The sequence below is a fragment of the Nematolebias whitei genome, chromosome 18 (assembly GCF_014905685.2).
Source record: "Nematolebias whitei isolate Nwh7 chromosome 18, NemWhi1, whole genome shotgun sequence".
Classification (NCBI taxonomy): domain Eukaryota; kingdom Metazoa; phylum Chordata; class Actinopteri; order Cyprinodontiformes; family Rivulidae; genus Nematolebias; species Nematolebias whitei.
In genome coordinates, this window is record NC_056515.1 from 11,490,018 (window position 1) to 11,509,204 (window position 19,187).

A 19,187-nucleotide genomic window follows, 5' to 3' on the forward strand; every position below is an offset into this window, starting at 1 on the left:
GTGACTGTTGTTCTTGTTCTATTGGCACTAATCAGTTCATGACTATTGTTACCAATCAGTTCATCTGATTAATAATCAGTTCACTTGTTATTATTCATCTGTTCATATTGATCAACCGTGGATCTGCTTGGTTCACGGCCTTTTTCAGCCCCTTCCTTTTCCCCTTTGAAAACTTTTTCGGGGCGTTCATGCACTCAGAACGCATAACTATGCAGCAAGCGTCTATGCATTGTACGCGTAATTACGCAACGCGCAATTATGCACATGGAGAGCTGAGTGACAAGACATTTTTTGGGCAAGCTGGCGCTTCATATGGTGTTCGAATGGACCCAGTGAGACGAGGACTACATCATGCTTCGCCTTTTAACCCAATAGCAAATGCCTTAATGGGCAAAGCCTATACGAAATAGAACGTTGGTTACGTACTGTAACCCCAGATTCTATGAGTATAGGCGTAGCCCTTTAAGCGCCGGGCCTCACTGGCTCCTAAATGGCTGAAGAAAAAGCTATTTGGGAGCTGATTACCCGCTCTTAACGTAATTTATACGGACCGGGTGGGGCCCACACAACAGGTGGGCGTGGACTAAACTTTTCAGTGCGATGCTTTGCATGATGGGATAAACCCAATAGCGAAGGCCTTAAAGGGCTATGCCTATACTCATAGAATCTGGGGTCACAGTACATAACCAACGTTTATATTACATTACTGTTTATATTACACTACTGTTTATACAGTATTCACACTACTGTTGATATATATATATATATATATATATATATATATGTATGTTGTTGTTTTTTTTACTAGCCTTATTGCAAATGTCACTTTACCTCTATACCAATATCAAAGACTTCATACATATACTGTGTACATTCACTTCATATGCTGCTTTGTCACTTTACTACAAATGTCAATGTCAGAACCTTCATTTTATTTTATGGATATACTTTTTTTATATGTTTATACTGTTATACTACAATTTAGGACAGTATCATACTTTTATTATTTCATTTTATGCTAATGTTTATTAAATGTTTTAATGTTTAAGGGTTATCGTTGCGGGCAGCATGGTGGCACAACTGGTAGAGCTGCTGCCTCTCAGCGCGCAGGTCCTTGGTTCAAATCCCGGTCCAGGGGCTTTTCTGGGTGGAGTTTGCATGTTCTCTCCGTGCATGTGTGGGTTTTCTTTGGGTACTCCGGTTTCCTCCCACAGACCAAAAACATGCATGTTAGGCTGATTGGTAACTCTAAATTGTCCCTAGGTGTAAGTGAGAGAGTGAATGGTTGTTGTCTCTATGTGTCCCTGTGATGGACTTGCGACCTGTCCAGGGTGTACCCTGCCCCTCGCACAATGATTGCCGGACATGGGCACCTGAGACCCCCGTGACCCAAAATGGAATAAGCGGGTAAAAGATAATGGATGGATGGATGGAAGGATATCCAGAGGACCAGACTTTACTTTTTTAGATGGATGTAAGGTTATTGTTGCCCCAGAGATCGGAGAATAATGTAATTTCAATCCTGTGTATGTCCTGTACATATTGCAATTTTGAAAATAAAGTTGACTTTGACTTTGAAAAGGGAATGCAAGAAAACCTTCATGTTTTTGGTGCATGATATTCAAAAGGTTAGGAGTTACACTGTGGAGAACAACAGAAGGAGATATTCTTTTTTCTTGAGCGGTGGGAGCAATTTTATCCACCAGCAGGTGTGTTGGTGGAACCAGGGGGTGGCCATTGGTGGCCTTGATTAACATAGATTAATCTTAAGCTACCCCAGTCAGAAACTTTACTTTTAAGCAAAATAAAACCTAGAAAGCATAGTTTTTCAAATGATAGGGGTAAGCCAAATTGCATACTATATGTATGACAGTGGCCATCTTGCATTTAAATGTAGCAACCCAATTTTTTTCTATATGGCAATGGCCATCTTGGATTTTGACATGGCTGTCCAATTTTGGATGGTGACCTTTTTTACTTGTAGATGAAGCTACACACCAAAATGTATGGTTGGTACCTCATTTATTTGCCAAGTTACCATCCTCACAACATGCACGGATAAACAGATGGAAGGTAGTTCCAATTTTCCTCCTTCGCTCTGCAACAGGGGACAAAAATAAATGCAGATCGATAGTCCTGGCAGTCCTTAACAAGTGTATGTAAAGAATGACTCTCAGCTACAATTTTTGAATCAGGTGGCTGTGGAAGGCATCATGAATTGAACTGACTCTAAAAGTTAATCAGTTATAGAGGAACATTCAATGATTACTGTACTTTCTGAGAATGTGGTTCACAAGATATTTTGCTAACGTTACAGACAAACAAGCACACACAGACAGGCAAAAACATGTTTGCTGCGTTGCAATTACCGATGAGCCATAAAAAGATAAACCCAGTTTCCACTGAATGTAGGCCCTGTTTAGGCTCAGTAGGTTGAGCTCAAGCTTACAGTAAAAACAGAGCTGGAGAACATCAAGTGACTGTCAACAAGCAAAGCAATCACTAACAATGGACTCTTTTATACAGAAAGTCACAAACCTTGATTTTAGCTCATGTCAATCAAAAAATGCTATTCTGTCTTTCTGGACAGGATATGTACCAATTAGTTGCTACGTTACAAGGCCAAAACACTTCAGGCAACAATGAAGCATTTTCCAGGTAATGACAGAGCTTTTTCTGTTTTATAGTAACAGCCTTGACATAAATTGCAGGCTGACAGGTACAGTATGTCTGTAACAGCACTTTTTTTCAGGACTGAGGTCTTTATTCAAGTACAAGTAAAGAGTGTGTGTACAAGAACTGGACAATTTGAGCTTCTGGCAGTTACTGAAGGTAAAGCACGAAAAATCCTGCAGCCTAATTATTCAAAATGAGAGAATTACAATAAATAAAACAGTGTATTATTATACTGGTGTGTGAGCAAAACACGCTCCATCATTGAAACTTGTGCCAACTCTTACCGTGTGATTAGGACAGCATTGTCGTGATGAGCCATCCCATTCTCTGGAATACTTCCACTGCTGTGATGAGACAGGATGGACCTCTGCCACTTACAGAAACTGTCCAGAGACTTGTCAGCATGATGGTTAATTTCAAGGTTTGGCTGCAAAAGACACATGAAATTCAATGCAAAATTAAACAATTTTATAAACAAGACCAAGTGATACAGAACCAAACTTTTTGACAACTGTAGAGTGCTTTAGGAAGTCTTTACCTTTTGAACTTTTCCACATTACACATTACAACCACAAGCTTCAAAGTGTTTTACTGGAACTTTATGTGATACAGTATACCAACACAAAGAGGCATATACATAGTTATGAAATGGAAGGAACATGAACTATGTTTTACAAGTTTTTATAAATAGAAATCTGAAAACTTTGGTTTCCATTCATTTTCAGCACCCTTTATTATGATACCCCCCCCCCCCCCCCCCCCCCCCCCCCCAAAAAAAAAAAAAAACAGCAACAACTTTGTCTTTAGAAGTCACATAGTAAAGAGTGTGTAAATTAATCTCAAAATCAATATAGCTGTTCTCTGAAAGACTCATGAGATTTGTTACTGAACATTAGTGATAAACAACATAATGAACACAAAGGAACACACCAAAGAGGTCAGGGAAAAAGTTGTTGAGTTGTGGAATTAAATGGTTAAGTTTAAATCAGGTTTAGGTTATAAAAAAATACCTTCTTACAGAACCACTTTTCAATCTACCATATGAAAATGGAAAAAGTATGGCACAACTGCAAACCTAGGAAGACATAGCCTCCAACCTAAACTAAGCCTGGGCAATGAAAGCATTAATCTGAAAAACAGTCAAGAAGCCTATGATAACTCTGGAGAAGTTCTGCAGGACAAATATTAGTCATGCTCACTGCAAATCTGTGTTTTATGGAAGAGTGGTAAGAAGCAAGCTGTTGTTGAAAGAAACCCATAAGAAGTCCTGTTTATAGTTTGACCCAAGCCAAACATGGAAGAAGCTGCTCTGCTGAGATCAGACCAAAACTGAAGCTTTGGAATTAAATGCAAAACACTGTGTGTGGTGAAAAACAATCACACTTCCCTACTTTGCAGTGGTGTAGTCTATGTGATACATGAGTATACGGAGTATATCCACTAGAAAAGCTTAAGAATTTCAGTATACCCACTTAAAGTGCCCAATGATACATGACATATCATTAGGCATGTGTCACTGATACGTTAAACAGCAGTTAAACGCTTACGTAACAATCTGTCTATATGCAGAGCTTGTTTATTACATTTGCTTGTCCAGCAAATTGTTGTATACTGTAATTATGTACTTACTACTTAATACTTGAACATGTTTTGCTTTGATACTGTTTTATACATTCTATAACATATTTTTAATACAAAGTCAACTGTTGTACAAAGTTTGTTGTACATTTATTCAAATATTAGCATCACAGAAATTTGGAAATGTTCATTATGCTTAAAATCAAAATAAATTGATGATTGCATTGTACTAACAAGTGTACTTCGGTTTCTAAGCACAGTATATCCACTACAAAAACGTAGACTACACCACTGCCACTATGAAACATGGTGTTATCAGCATCATGCCGAGGAAGCAGCAGAAAAATGCAAGCAAGTTAGAGACGATGAGAAAACATGGAGCCAAATACAAAACTGTCCAATAGGAAAACCTGTTAAGGCTGTAAAAGACTTAAGACTGGGATGAAGGTTCACCTTCATCTGCACAACAATCTGAAACAGTCAGAGCTACAGTGGAAAAGTTCACATCAGAACATATTCATATGTTTGAATGCCACATTATGAACTAGACCTAAATCCAACTGAAAAAATAAGTCAGAACTTTAAAACTGTCTGTCCTTTTCTGAACTATCTCTTCATTAAAGTTAACATTTAAAAAACATCAATCAGCACCATAAAACACCCCGACGTCCACTCTGAAACCTACCCTCAACAGATATATAAATGAAAAACAAACATACGCCTGTACACATGTACATATACACAGGACAAGAAACATATACACATGTGAACACATGTACACATACACATGTACAAACAGATGTAAATGTAAACGTATACAGGTCCTTCTCAAAAAATTAGCATATTGTGATAAAGGTCATTATTTTCCATAATGTAATGATAAAAATGAAACTTTCATATATTTCAGATTCATTGCACACCAACTGAAATATTTCAGGTCTTTAATTGTTTTAATACTGATGATTATGGCATACAGCTCATGAAAACCCAAAATGCCTGTCCCAAAAAATTAGCATATTTCATCCCACCAATGAAAGACAAGTGTTTTTAATACAAAAAACACCAACCTTCAAATAATCATGTTCAGTTATGCACTCAATACTTGGTCGGGAATCCTTTTGCATGAATGACTGCTTCAATGTGACGTGGCATGGAGGCAATCAGCCTGTGGCACTGCTGAGGTGTTATGGAGGCCCAGGATGCTTCGATAGCGGCCTTCAGCTCATCCAGAGTGTTGGGTCTTTCGTCTCTCAACTTTCTCTTCACAATATCCCACAGGTTCTCTATGGGGTTCAGGTCAGGAGAGTTGGCAGGCCAATTGAGCACAGTAATACCATGGTCAGTAAACCATTTACCAGTGGTTTTGGCACTGTGAGCAGGTGCCAGGTCGTGCTGAAAAATGAAATCTTCATCTCCATAAAGCTTTTCAGCAGATGGAAGCATGAAGTGCTCCAAAATCTCCTGATAGCTAGCTGCATTGACCCTGCCCTTGATAAAGCACAGTGGACCAACACCAGCAGATGACATGACACCCCAGTGACTGTGGAAACTTGACACTGGACCTCAAGCAATGTGAATTCTGTGTCTCCTCTCTTCCTCCAGACTCTGGGACCTTGATTTCCAAAGGAAATGCAAAATTTACTGTAATCAGAGAACATAACTTTGGACCACTCAGGATCAGTCCCAGGTCAGGCGCTTCTGCCGCTGTTTCTGGTTCAAAAGTGGCTTGACCTGGGGAATGCGGCACCTGTAGCCCATTTCCTGCACACGCCTGTGCACGGTGGCTCTGGATGTTTCTACTCCAGACTCAGTCCACTGCTTCCGCAGGTCCCCCAAGGTCTGGAATCGGCCCTTCTCCACAATCCTCCTCAGGGTCCGGTCACCTCTTCTCGTTGTGCAGCGTTTTCTGCCACACTTTTCCCTTCCCACAGACTTCCCACTGAGGTGCCTTGATACAGCACTCTGGGAACAGCCTATTCGTTCAGCAATTTCTTTCTGTGTCTTACCCTCTTGCTTGAGGGTGTCAATGATGGCCTTCTGGACAGCAGTCAGGTCGGCAGTCTTACCCATGATTGCGGTTTTGAGTAATGAACAAGGCTGGGAGTTTTTAAAAGCCTCAGGAATCTTTTGCAGGTGTTTAGAGTTACGTCGTTGATTCAGATGGTTAGGTTAATAGCTTGTTTAGAGAACCTTTTCATGATATGCTAATTTTTTGGGACAGGCATTTTGGGTTTTCATGAGCTGTATGCCATAATCACCAGTATTAAAACAATTAAAGACCTGAAATATTTCAGTTGGTGTGCAATGAATCTGAAATATATGAAAGTTTCATTTTTATCATTACATTATGGAAAATAATGACTTTTATCACAATATGCTAATTTTTTGAGAAGGACCTGTACATAAATGTACGCATACATATATACATGTACATATAAACACGTACATATGCACATGAACTCATAAACCTGTATAAATATGCATGTGCATGTAAACATGTCCACATACACATGTACATATACACAAGTATACATACATGTGTACGAATACACATGTACAACTACACATGTACTTGAATACAGGCACACATACACACATACATATAAATGGTACATGGTAAATGGACTGTACTTATATAGCTCCTTTATATCTTTTTAAGATACTCAAAGCACTTTACACTACAATTTGTGCCTCATTTACCCATTCAGCACTCTACTAGATCTATACAAAGAATAATCAATACTTTATATCACATTCATTCACCGATGGGACACACATCGGAGGCAATAAGGGTTTTAGTGTAATGTCCAGGGACACTTCAGCATGTGATTGCTGGTGGAATCAAATCCCCAACTTTACCATTGGAGGAGGACTGCTCAAACCACCATACCATACCCTTTATACACATGTACACATACACATGTACATGTAAGTATGCACATGCACATATACACATGTACACATACACATTTACATAGACACATGTACTTTTAGACATGCACATAAACATGCCCATATATACATGTACACATACACATGTACATGTAAGTATACACATGTACATATACACGTGGACATTTACATACAAAGATGTACTTATACATGTGCACATAAACACACACATGTACAATGCATATTCTTGTGCTTTCGGCTTTTCCCTCTTCAGGGGTCACCACAGCGAGTCATCCTCCTCCACCTCACTCTGTCCTCTGCATCCTCTGTCCTCACTCCAACTACCTCCATGTCCTTGTAGTGGACTAGGCCTACGTCGAAACTAAGTCTAAGGTCAAAACTCTTGACCTTTAGAACCTTGTGGGACAGGAACTGTCATTTCATGTATTTGAATACATAAATACAGGTTCACCCATCCTGAGACTTTCTTTCTTGAAGATTCAAGTGAAAAGAACACTCTCTTTTTATTATCATTACTATCTTACAAATGTTGATAATCAAAGTGTCTTAGTTCAAACCATTTTAGATGTTGCAGTGAACTAATCAATTTTATTAACTGAGTAATGATTTTTATTCTCATGCAGTTAGAACTCATGTTAAAAGCTGTTACAGAGTAATTATGCATTTTTCTGATTTCTGCTTTTGAATGAGCAAGTGTGTGCGTTTACAAGGTTACAGTCAAACGAAAAACAAGTTGTTATGTTAAAACTGTCATGTTTTAGAATCCTCTCAGACGTAAGTAGAGATGTTTTGCACCTGTTTCCTGAAACACGCCAAAACAAAACCCTCTCGGTCTGTGAGAACATTTCTGATCTGTCTCATAACAAATTCTCGCTGTCTCTAACCTCTTACGTCACAAAACCCACCCCGTCTCGTCGTTTCTGACCAATGAAAAATCCCAAAAAGTGAACCGGGAAAGAGTTTTTAAAATGTCAGTACTTCTCGGTCTACACAGAGTTTTGGACTTCGGAAGTTCTCGGAGTTGGAGAGTTGTCGGAGTTCTAAGAGTTCTGAGAGCGTAGAGTTCGGTGAGAGTCTACTCAAGCTCTGCTGAGTTCTGATGGAGTGCTGTTGGAGTTCCTGACATGACAACAAAGCTCTTCCGAGTTCCATGGGATTATAACATTTTCCACTGAGGTGAATGTGTGTCGAACAGAGCCTTGCCACTACTTCTGACGAGCTACAGCCATTCTAAGGAGACGCTGGACAGGTAGCGTTAACGGAACACCATATCTGCTGATTATCATCAGAAAGGTAATGGGTCAAGTTTCCTACCAAGCGTACCGAGGCGAGCTGGGCTTCTGATGGAGAGTGTCGGTTCTGGTGAACATTCCTTCCCTCCCATTCAATCTTACTCCCTTTAACTTCTTTCATCTTTAACTTTCTATCAAGTAGAAATTCTCCCAGATATTTAGAAATGTCTGTGTAAAGTGCTTATTCACATCCGTGTGGGTAAAAGATCATAGTTGTACAGTTTATAAATGTCTGTGGTGCAGCAACGGAAAAATCATGGCCGTATGATTTTTCCTGATTGATTGCTTATATTGTTATTTTCATAATTTGCCAAATTAATGTAAATGTTTGATGTTAAATTTGATTCTGTAAATAAATGACCGCATTCATTTTGATGGGTCAAATCTAAATGACGTCTCACGTTTGCATTTCCTTAAATTCAATGCACGTTTTATTCAGTCCAGAAAAATGAGGAACCCGCGTTAAATGATGAATATATCCCAGCATCTGTTCATCTACATCCTCTCTAACTGCATCCATATATCTCCTCTTGGGCCTTCTACTTTGTATTTTTCCTGGCAGATGCATTTCTAAAATCCTTCTACCAATATACCCACTGTCCCTCCTCTGAACATGTCTAAACCATCTCAGTCTGGCCTCTCTAACTTTATCTCCCAGTTGTTCAACCTGTGCTGTACCTCTGATGATCGCATTATTAATCTTATCCATCCTTGTCACTCCTAATGAGAACCTCAACATCTTCATTTCTGCCACTTCCAGTTCTTTCACCTGTCTTTTGGTCAGTGCTACTGGCTCCCGACCATACAACATAGCCGATATAACCACTGTCTTGTAAACTTTACCTTTGACCCTTGCTACCACCCTTTTGTCACAAATAATTCCTGAACCTTTTCTACATCCACTCCATCCTGCCTGGACTTTCTTCTTCATCTCTTTACCACATTCCTTATATTTCCGGACAGTTGAGCCCAAGCAATTGAAGTCCTGTACCTTTGTGACCTCTGCTCCTTGTAGCCTCACTGTTCAACTGGCCTCCCTCACATTCACACACATGTACTCTCTCTTACTACGGCTGACTTGTCATTCCTCATCTTTCAAGTGCATACCTTCACCTCTCTAATTTCTCTTCCACCTGTTCCCTGTACTCACCACATATCACAATGTCATCTGCAAACATCATAGTCCACGGGGTTTCCTGCCTGACCTCATCTGTTAGTCAGTCCATCACCAGAACAAACAAGAAGATGCTCAGGGCTGATTCTTGATGCACTCCCACCTCCATCTTGAAGCTATCTGTCACTCTTACAGCACATCTCACCACTGTCCTGCTGTCCTCATACATGTCCTGTACCAGTCTAACATACTTTTCTGCCACTCCAGATCTCCTCATGCAATACCACACCTCCTCCCTCAGCACCCTGTCATATGCTTTTTCTAAATCAACAATGATGCAACAAAGTTTTTTCTGACCCTCTCTGTACTTCTCCATCAGCATCCTCAAAGCAAAGATGGCATCTGTGGTGCTCTTTCTCAGCGTGAAACCATACTGCTGCTCACACATGGTCACTTCTCATCTAAGTCTTGCTTCCACAACTCTCCCAGATCTTCATTATGTGGTTCATCATCTTAATTCCTCTGTAGTTGCTACAACTCTGTACATCACCCTTATTCTTAAAATTGAGCACCAGTACACTTCTTCTCCATTCCTCAGGCATTTTCTCACCCTCAAATATGCCATTGAATATTTGAGTCAAAAACCTCACTGTCATCTCTCCTAGACCAGGGGTCTGCAACCTTTACAATCAAAAGAGCCATTTCTGCCCCTTTGTTCACTACATTAAATGTGTCTGGAGCTGCAATACCTACAACTGGGATTCTCAAGTAGTGGCCCATGGACCACTTTAAGTTTGTTGGAGTATGCTTTTCTGGCCAGTAGGGGTGACATTACAAAACTAAAAATATCAAGTGATTTTTACTTTTTTTTTTTGGTTGATATTTTTACATTTTAAGACAAACTAAAAGACAAGATTCTTGTAAGGAAGGAAAAAATAATATTGTTTTTGCCCAATTTCTAAAAACTAAAACAAACTATGCAGGCCTATGTGATTTTTTTTTAATTGTAGAAAAAACAAGTATTCTACTTTGAAAAGATAAAGTGCAAATGGAAAGTGAGTATGTTCTACTCCTTGTAATTTTTCTAGTATTCACAAATTTGCAAAATATATTACAGGAAAACTGCTAAAACTAGCCATTTTAGTTGTTGTTATAACAACCAATAAAATTCAGTTTTATTTTAGTTTTGGTCAAAGGTTGAAAGAGCCGCTGCAGAGGTACCAAAGAGTCGCATGTGGCTCCATAGCTGCAGTTTGAAGACCCCTGTCCTAAACATTTCCAAACCTCCACTGGTATGTCATCAGGTCCTACTGCCTTCCCCTCCTTCATTCTTTTAATAGCTTTCCAAACTTCACCCTCACTAATCTTTCCCACTTCCTGGTCCACAGCTTCTATGATTCAATTCAATTCAGTTTATTTATATTGTGCCAAATCACAACAGAAGTTGTCTCAGGTCACTTTACAGAAACATTCTTATAGAAAAGCCAATTGGTAAAGTTCTCTATCTAAGGAAGCCAGCAGACAAGTTGAATCTTCAATTCGTCCCATCCTGAGCAAGCACAAAGGCAACAGCAGAAAGGAAAAACTCCCTTTTAACAGGAAGAAACCTCCAGAAGAACCAGGCTCAAGACAACAGGGGTTTGAGTGGACAGGAAGGAAAAACAAACTAACACAGATTCAGATCCAGATGTAGGTGCAGATGTACCCCCTATTGAAAAAAAAAAAAAAAAAAACACATCTCAAAGATGGAAAAAATGAAAAATACTAAACAGGTTGAGTAGAGTAAGTAAAGACAGTAGCAAAGTGAAGAAATGTGGTCAGTTTGTCCTCCAGCAGTCTAAGCCTATAACAGCATAACATTATGTCAACTCTTCTATTTCTTTCATTCTCTCCATTCATTAGCTCCTCAAAATACTCCTTCCATTTTCATGTCATGTCTCCTCACTTGTTAGACCATTACCATTCCTATCTTTAACAAGACTAACATATTGCACATCCTTTCCAGCCTGATCCCTCTGTCTTGCCAATCGGTACAAATTCTTCTCGCCCTCATTAGTGTCCAGCATCCAATACAACTCATCATATGTCTTCTGTTTTTAGCTATCTCCCTCTTTGCTCTACATTGCATCTCCTTATGTCTCTGCTTACTCTCTTCAGGCCTCTCACTGTCGTATTTCTTCTTAGCTAACCTTTTCCTCAGAATAGCTTCCTGCATTTTACTATTCCACCGCCAGGTTTGCTTATCATCTATTCTCTGTCATGTTCAATGCATATACAACATCTTTAACCAAGACTCCCTGAGGGACGATGCATAAGTACAACTTTCATCTGAAGTGGGGTCCATACAGGAAATATTCTGTCTCCTCTCTCCCCTTTCAGCCAGAGTACAGCACATAAAATTAAACATGCCAGCAGGATCAGTTATACACTCAATAAAACCGAGGGAACATATACCAAAAGAGAGGCTGAAAAATAAAACTGCAACACTGTGTTTAATGTTCAAAATGAGAAACTTTGACTTACTTGATCCTCAGTGAGAACAATTAGCCGGGTCACAATAACATTCACAACATTTCCTAGACTGGCATCACGATAAAGTTTGGCAACCTGACCTCCAGAAAAGAAGAAAAGACACAAAGTCAGACATCTGAACCATGGAATTAAAACCCCATAAACACAACAGAGAATTCATCAATGTTACAATCAGCAACATGATCAAACACTAGGATTAAACTTACAATATTCATCACAGACAAGATGTAGTGCTCAATATCTTTGCGACCGTGGTAACCAACCATCATTTTATCGGCAACCACAAGTGTCTCCACAAAGCGCTCGGAGCTGACAGACCGTCTCTGTCTGTGGATGCTGTTGTTCTGTGGTGGAGGTGGGATGTAGACAGAGGAGGCTGAGCTAAACTGGCATGGTGTGTTGCTTTTGATGAGGTCTGTGAACGACATGAAGACAGAAAGTGATGAGTTATCACACAGCAGTCTGCTCCAGAATAATAGTGTATTGTCATTTTGGCTGAAGGCTGGTTTGTGTATGATGCATGCAGAAAGGGAATGCTTCCCTTTGAACCTTTGAGCTAAAGCTTTTGTTTTATGACCCAGATGTTCTGGTAATTGCTCTAAGATGAAACACGTTAGGGCATGTTGGTTTCCTGCTGATAACAGCCTCTGCTGTTATAAGACTTTAGCCCTAATACCAAAATATATAATACTGTACCACAATATTTTGTTATCTGAAACCAAACACCTGCAGATAATTATCGGGGGGGGGGGGGGGGGTTGTAATTTTCTATTGTAATTGATTGTAAAGATGTTCATTCAGCATTCATACAATTGTTTTCCTGTTTATAATTATTTTTTCCATAGTTTTGTTGCAATCAAGCTACTTCATACTTTGCACCATTTTAACCATTTGTCTCGACCATTTTAACTTAATCAAGAATAGTGAGCTGTGATGTTTGGTTTTTGTGACTTTTCAAAATGTTTCACTTAATTTAAAATGGAATTCCCCATAAAAATGCAGTGGCATCTCTTCAAACTCGTCAAAGACATATTTTTGCTTTGTAATCTACCTCAATATTGCAATTGTTTTGCTTTGAGCTACAGTATTGCCAAGTCTACCTTTTAGGTACCAGGTTTTAGGTTTTGTAAAAGTATGCATTTAGATACAGCTTTGTTAGTTTTAGCTTTTAGTTCCTGTTTTTGGTTGATTATCTAAATATCCTGACGCACGCTCAATAATCCAGGTAGAAAAATCTAAAAAAGTTAAGTGTGGTCCTCTGGACATTCAAAAAAAACAAAGCAAAACGAAACAAAAAAAATTAGAAACGTTTCGTCTTTCATCCGAAAGACTTCTTCAGTCTGAGGTGCTGTATTCAGCTCAGTCTTATACTTTGTAAATAGCACCTTCTCGTAGTGGATCAACCAGTTTGCTGCTGACAGCCAAAGTTTCAGTTTTGCTGGTTTTACTCTTTAGTTACCGTTTTAGTTTAGCTTTTAGCTATGATTTTGCCATTTTACTTTTTTATTTACTGTTTTAATCCTCTTGGCTTTTATCTACTGGTTTTGCTCATTTTATTTATTTATTTATTTCATTCAACCTTTAGACAGGTTAATCCCATTGAGCCGAGGACTCATTTACAAGAACTCATTTTAGCTTTTATTTACAGTTTAGTTCATATTTGCTTTGAACTACCATATTGCTACTTCTAACTTTTAGCTAGTGTTTGCCAGTTTTAGCCTTTAGTTCTTGTTTTTTGATTGCTTATTTAAAGCATCCATTTTGTTCACTTTAGCTTTTAGTTACCATTTTGTTTATTTTAGCTTTTAGCTGTGATTTAGTTTATATTTTATTTTAGTTGCCGTTTTACTCATTTACAGCCATGACAGTTGTAAAAATGTAAGGGTTTCTAATTTTTTTTATTTGAAGTTGTGGATATTCAGTGTTTTTCTGCCTCTAACCATAGTTCTTGCAGCTCCTGAGTGACAGGGCAGAGCTTACCTCTCACACCTGTTCCTGATCCAGCTTGATGAGGTTTGCTGTATTTAAAGATCCATTGCTCAGTAGATCTTAGTTGGAACATTTGAGATTCAATTCAGTTTCAATTTAACAACTTTCCTGTGAGATCTGAAGCCTGAAACCACTTACCTTTGTGCCTCATCATCGAACTGGATCAGCCCTTGAGTTTCCATCCTGCCAATCTCCTATGATCCAATACTCACCTCATCGTCACCTGCACCACCGCCTGTTGGGAATACTCCCTCTTCTCCTCATCTACAACAATGGCAAACAAAGTAAGAATACATTTAGGATACTAAGGATCATAAAAACATCTGTTAACAAGATACTTACCTTCCAATCTGTTTCTCCACAAATTCATCCTGAGTTCCAGCTTCTATTCGTACTCACTAAATAAAAATTACTTACCTTTTTACATGGTAGTCTATTTTGCGGTCAGTTTGCCTACTCTGGGTGAAAACTGTAAATCATGATAGAACGTTCTAGCTCAGACATGAATTTCAAGAGTAACACCGATGTAGCAGTCACCATTCTCTAACACTACAAAATAGTCAAGTCAAGTCAAATTTATTTATAGAGCGCATTTAAAACAGAAACTGTTACCAAAGTGCTTAACAATAAAATCACAGCATCAAGTAAAAAATAACAAGGTATAATTAAAAGCAGCAAAAATAAAAACATGAAAAACGTAAAAAAACACAAACATGAGAAACAATGGGATAATAAATCAGATCATACTGTGTTAAATGTCAGTGAATACATTTTTACGTTTTCGGGAGAGATTTAAAAGCAGGGAGTGAAGTGGTCTGTCTAATGTTGATGGGCAGATTGTTCCAAAGTTTAGGGCCAATGGCTGAAAAAGCCCAGTCTCCTTTGAGCTTCAACTTGGTTTTTGGTACAACCAAAAGCAGCTGATCAGATGATCTCAGCACCCGAGAAGGAACAGAAGTTTGAAGTAGGTCAGAGAGTTATGCAGGTGCAAGACTGTTAATGCACTTAAATGTCAACAGGATCATTTTTTTTATCAATTCTGACACGCAAAGGGAGCCAGTGAAGGAAGGACAAAACCGATGAAATATGCTCATACCTATGAGTTCCTCTCAATAGCTGAGCTGCAGCATTTTGGACAAGCTGGAGGCGTGAAAGAGAAGCCTGACTGACCCCAACATATAGTGCATTACAATAGTCCAGCTGGGTTGTAACAAATGCATAGACTAATTTTTCAAGGTCAGATCTGGAAAGCACAAATCTAAGTTTAGCTATCTGCCTTAAGTGGAAGAAGCTTTTTTTAAGAATAGAGTTAATATGGTTATTGAACTTAGTCAAAGTCTAAAACCATCCCAAGATTCTTAACAGACTGCTTAAGATAAGGCTAAAAAGAGTCAAGTAACGGGATCAGTGACAGCGGTAGAGCTAGAGCTAAACACAATGACTTCAGTTTTACGATCATTAAAACTTAACAAATTTGAAGCCATCCATGCCTTGATGTCATCAAGACATTTTAACAGAGAGTGAATGGAACTGGAGCTGTGGAGTTTTAAGGGGCAGATAAATCAGTCAACAGCATAACAATGATACAAAATACTAGGTGTTAGGATCCCTGATCTTTAGCGAGGCGACTGAATCCAAGATCTTTACACAGGTCTCCCGATGCTGAGAGAGCAACTCATGTGTATTAAGACACACAATGGGTCCAGAGTTTGTAACAAAATTAGTGACAAAGGCAGTGGAGAAGAGAGCAACAGTGGTAGGGTTAAGTATCCAACAGGGCCTAGCTAGAGGGGAAGGTGTAGACTCACAGACCAAAGAGGTGTTTAATAAAAACAGGTTTGGGGTCAGAATAAAAAAATTAAGTAACCAACCACTAATTTCTAAATTAAATACAGATAAACCTTTTGTTTCTTTTGGCTGCTCCCTTCTTCAGGGGTTGCCACAGCAAACTAAGTAACACAAAGACTTGGCAATTATTTTCACACCGGATGCCCTTCCTGACGCAACCGCAGACCACCGGTCTACCACAGCCCTCTGTGTGGAGCAGAGAGCTGCCATCTAAGGTGTCCGGGGGAGCAGATCATGGGGTTTATGGGCCTTGCTCAAGGGCCCAGAGTGGGGCAAATGAGGGTGGAGGCAGGTGTGGGTGCTTCACCTTTCTCACCCACATTTTGATGTTGTCGGTATTGAGAGCTGAACCAACGATCTTCTGAACACAGGCCCACCTTTCTAACCTCTGCACTACCACTCCCAAAGACAGATAAACCCATGTTAAAACTAAATCAAGTGTATGGCCCAGCTGGTGAGTCAGACCAACAACATTTTGTACAAAGTTAAAGGATGAGATGAGACCTAAAAAGTCTTGAGCTAATGGCTTATCAGAGCAGCAGACATGGATATTGAAATCCCCCACAATTAAAACACGGACATATTTGAGCAGGATTCCAGTTAGAAAGTCAGAGAGTTCATTTAAAAACTCTGTTTTATTTAGGAGGTCTATAAAGCCCAACATACAGAACCAAGTTTGAGCGGCCCAGCTCACAGCAGAGCAGTTCGAAACTCACATAATTAGCTGAATCATGGCACTGTCTGCAGTTCCAATGTTTCCTAAAAACAGTCAGCAATCCTTCACCACAACTAGTTGTCCTCAGAGCATTGAAAAAAGAGCAATCTAGAGGCAGTAGTTCCAAAAAAGGCTGACCTCACCAGAGCAGATCCAAGACTCCATGATGAAAAAAAAGTCCAGTCCGTTGGAGAAAAAAAGTCATTTAGAATAAAGTTTTATTAGCCAGTGATCTAGCATTAATCAGGGTCATCCTCATAGAATCTACTGCAGGAGGAGAGGACTGCGGTGCCTAGTCCAGCGGTCTCAAATTTGTAGAGTTCGACCTGTGCCACGGGCCAGAAACACAGCCGCACACGGGCCCACTGTCAGAATCGGACCCTACCAATGGGACAATACAGTGTGCAACAGGATCAGCACAGTGCCAGGATCAGCAATGGAAACATTGTCCATCAGTTGGAAAGGTTGCTACAGAGAGTGCAAGATGGGCTGTCATTCCCAATCTGTTTCATGTTGCTTATTTACGCCACTTGTATTTCTGTTAAAATCATTGACATATTTACGACATGGTTAAAATGATATGCAGCCTCACCACTGAGCAGCGCTGTTTCACCACGAAAATAATTAATTCTGTGTCTTACGGGGTTTTTTCATTCAGCCCAGACAGGGGGTCAGGGCTAATGCGTCGCATTTCATCTTAACCAATGATTTGTAACGGAAATACGAGTGGCATAAATTAGCTACATGAAGATTGGTGGAGATAGAGCACAAACTTTTCTAAGTAAATTAAGACAGTTTTTATTCATTAACAACAGCAATCTGAATGCAAAAAGTGGCATAAATTAACTATATGAAAATCGGTGGAGATAGAGCATGTACTTTTCTAAGTTAATTAAGACAGTTTGTATTGTGTGACCTGGAAGTACACTACGGATTGTGCTTCCATAACAGATAGGGGAATGACATGGGCTTTAAGCATCACAAGCCAGCCAACCCATTTTCCTTGGCGTCTGGAGCATTGGGGGGAGGGGGGGTGTGTGTTCCAGATCTCCTCTCATAGTGGTCAAAATAAGTGTTTGATGGCACAAATTCAAAGATCAAGAAGTTGTTGTCTGGATACAATATATAAATAAATATAAACACAGAGAAAATCATGAAACTACTATCCAGCAGATCCTCACCCAGCAACCATCACCAAGACCAGTTTGGAGGAGCTGGGAACGTGATGTATTCCATAGAACAAAAGTTGGCAGTTCTCTTACCTACCATTCAGACTTCTTCATCACCCTTTCCACCTGAGCTGACTCCTGTGACCAGAAGTACAGGCCAACTTATTTCAAATTGCTCCTGGGGGATACATAAACTAGAAGCTTCTGCCTGCCCGCCCCTCCCTCAGGATAGGGTGGGCAGGCAGAGTCAAGGGACTTTGGGGTTCGTCTGTCCATAGCCATGGCTGAGGTCGCCAAGGTAGTTAACAAGCTCTGCGGCGGCAGGGATCCAGGGGTGGATGAGATTCATCCTGATTTCCTTAAGGCTCTGGATGTTGTGGGACTGTCTTGGTTGACAAGCCTTTGCAACATCGCATGGACATCGGGGGCAGTGCCACTGAGTTGGCAGACTGGGGTGGTAGTTCCTCCCTTCAAAAATGGGTACCGGGGGGTGTGCTCTAACTATAGGGGATCACACTCCTTAACCTCCCTTGAAAAGTTTATTCAGGGGTAGTGGAGAAGTGAGTCCAATGGTTAGTCAAAACTCAGATCCAGGAGAAACAATGCAAGTTTTGTCTTGGCCATGGAACACTAGTCCAGCTTTTATCATCACTAGGGTCCTCGTGGGAGTTTACCCATCCAGTCTACATGTGTTTTGTGGATTTGGAGAAGGCGTTCAACCATGATCCTTGGGTTATACTGTGGGGGTGCTCAGTGAGTATGGGATTGTGGCCCATTCCTACAAGCTGTTTGGTCCCTATACAAGTGGTGCAAGTGTTTGGTTCACATTGCCGGTAGTACGTCGGATCCCTTCAGGGTGGGAGTTGGACTCTGCCAGAGCTGCCCGTTGTCATTGATTCTAGTCATAACTTTTATGGACAGAATTTCTCAGTGCAGCCAGGGGGCGGAGGGATTCCATTTTGGTGGCCTAAGGAATCCATCTCTGCTCTTTGCAGATGATATGGTCCTATTGGCGTCATCATGCCATGATCTTAAGCTGTCACTGAAACGTTTCACATCTGAGTGTGAAGTGGCTGGGTGGAGAATCAGCACCTCCAAATCTAAGGCCATGGTCCTCAGTGAAAAAGGGTGGATTGCTCTCTTTGGGTCGAGGGTGAGGTTCTGCCTCAAGTGAAGGAGTTCAAGCATTTTGGGGTTTTGTTCACGAGTGAGGGAAGAATGGAGCATGAAAATGACAGACGGATTTGTGCAGCATCTGTAGTATTACGGACTCTCTTTCAGTCCATTGTGGTGAAAAGGTAGCTGAGACATAAGGCAAAGCTCCCTGTTTACCATCTGCATCTGGTAAGGATGCTCAAGGG

At 40.1% G+C, this 19,187-nt stretch overlaps 1 protein-coding gene across 1 annotated transcript in view; it reads right to left on the minus strand.

Moving 5' to 3' along the window:
* adamts6 (ADAM metallopeptidase with thrombospondin type 1 motif, 6) overlaps nt 1–19,187 on the minus strand; it is a 337,746-nt gene that overhangs the window by 300,350 nt on the left and 18,209 nt on the right. Inside the window, exons 4-6 of the mRNA XM_037692553.1 lie at nt 12,312–12,520; nt 12,097–12,180; nt 2,961–3,103 (exon numbers count right to left, since the gene is read on the minus strand). Coding sequence (XP_037548481.1) covers nt 2,961–3,103; nt 12,097–12,180; nt 12,312–12,520 — 436 coding nt within the window. The remainder of the gene's footprint in view (nt 1–2,960; nt 3,104–12,096; nt 12,181–12,311; nt 12,521–19,187) is intronic.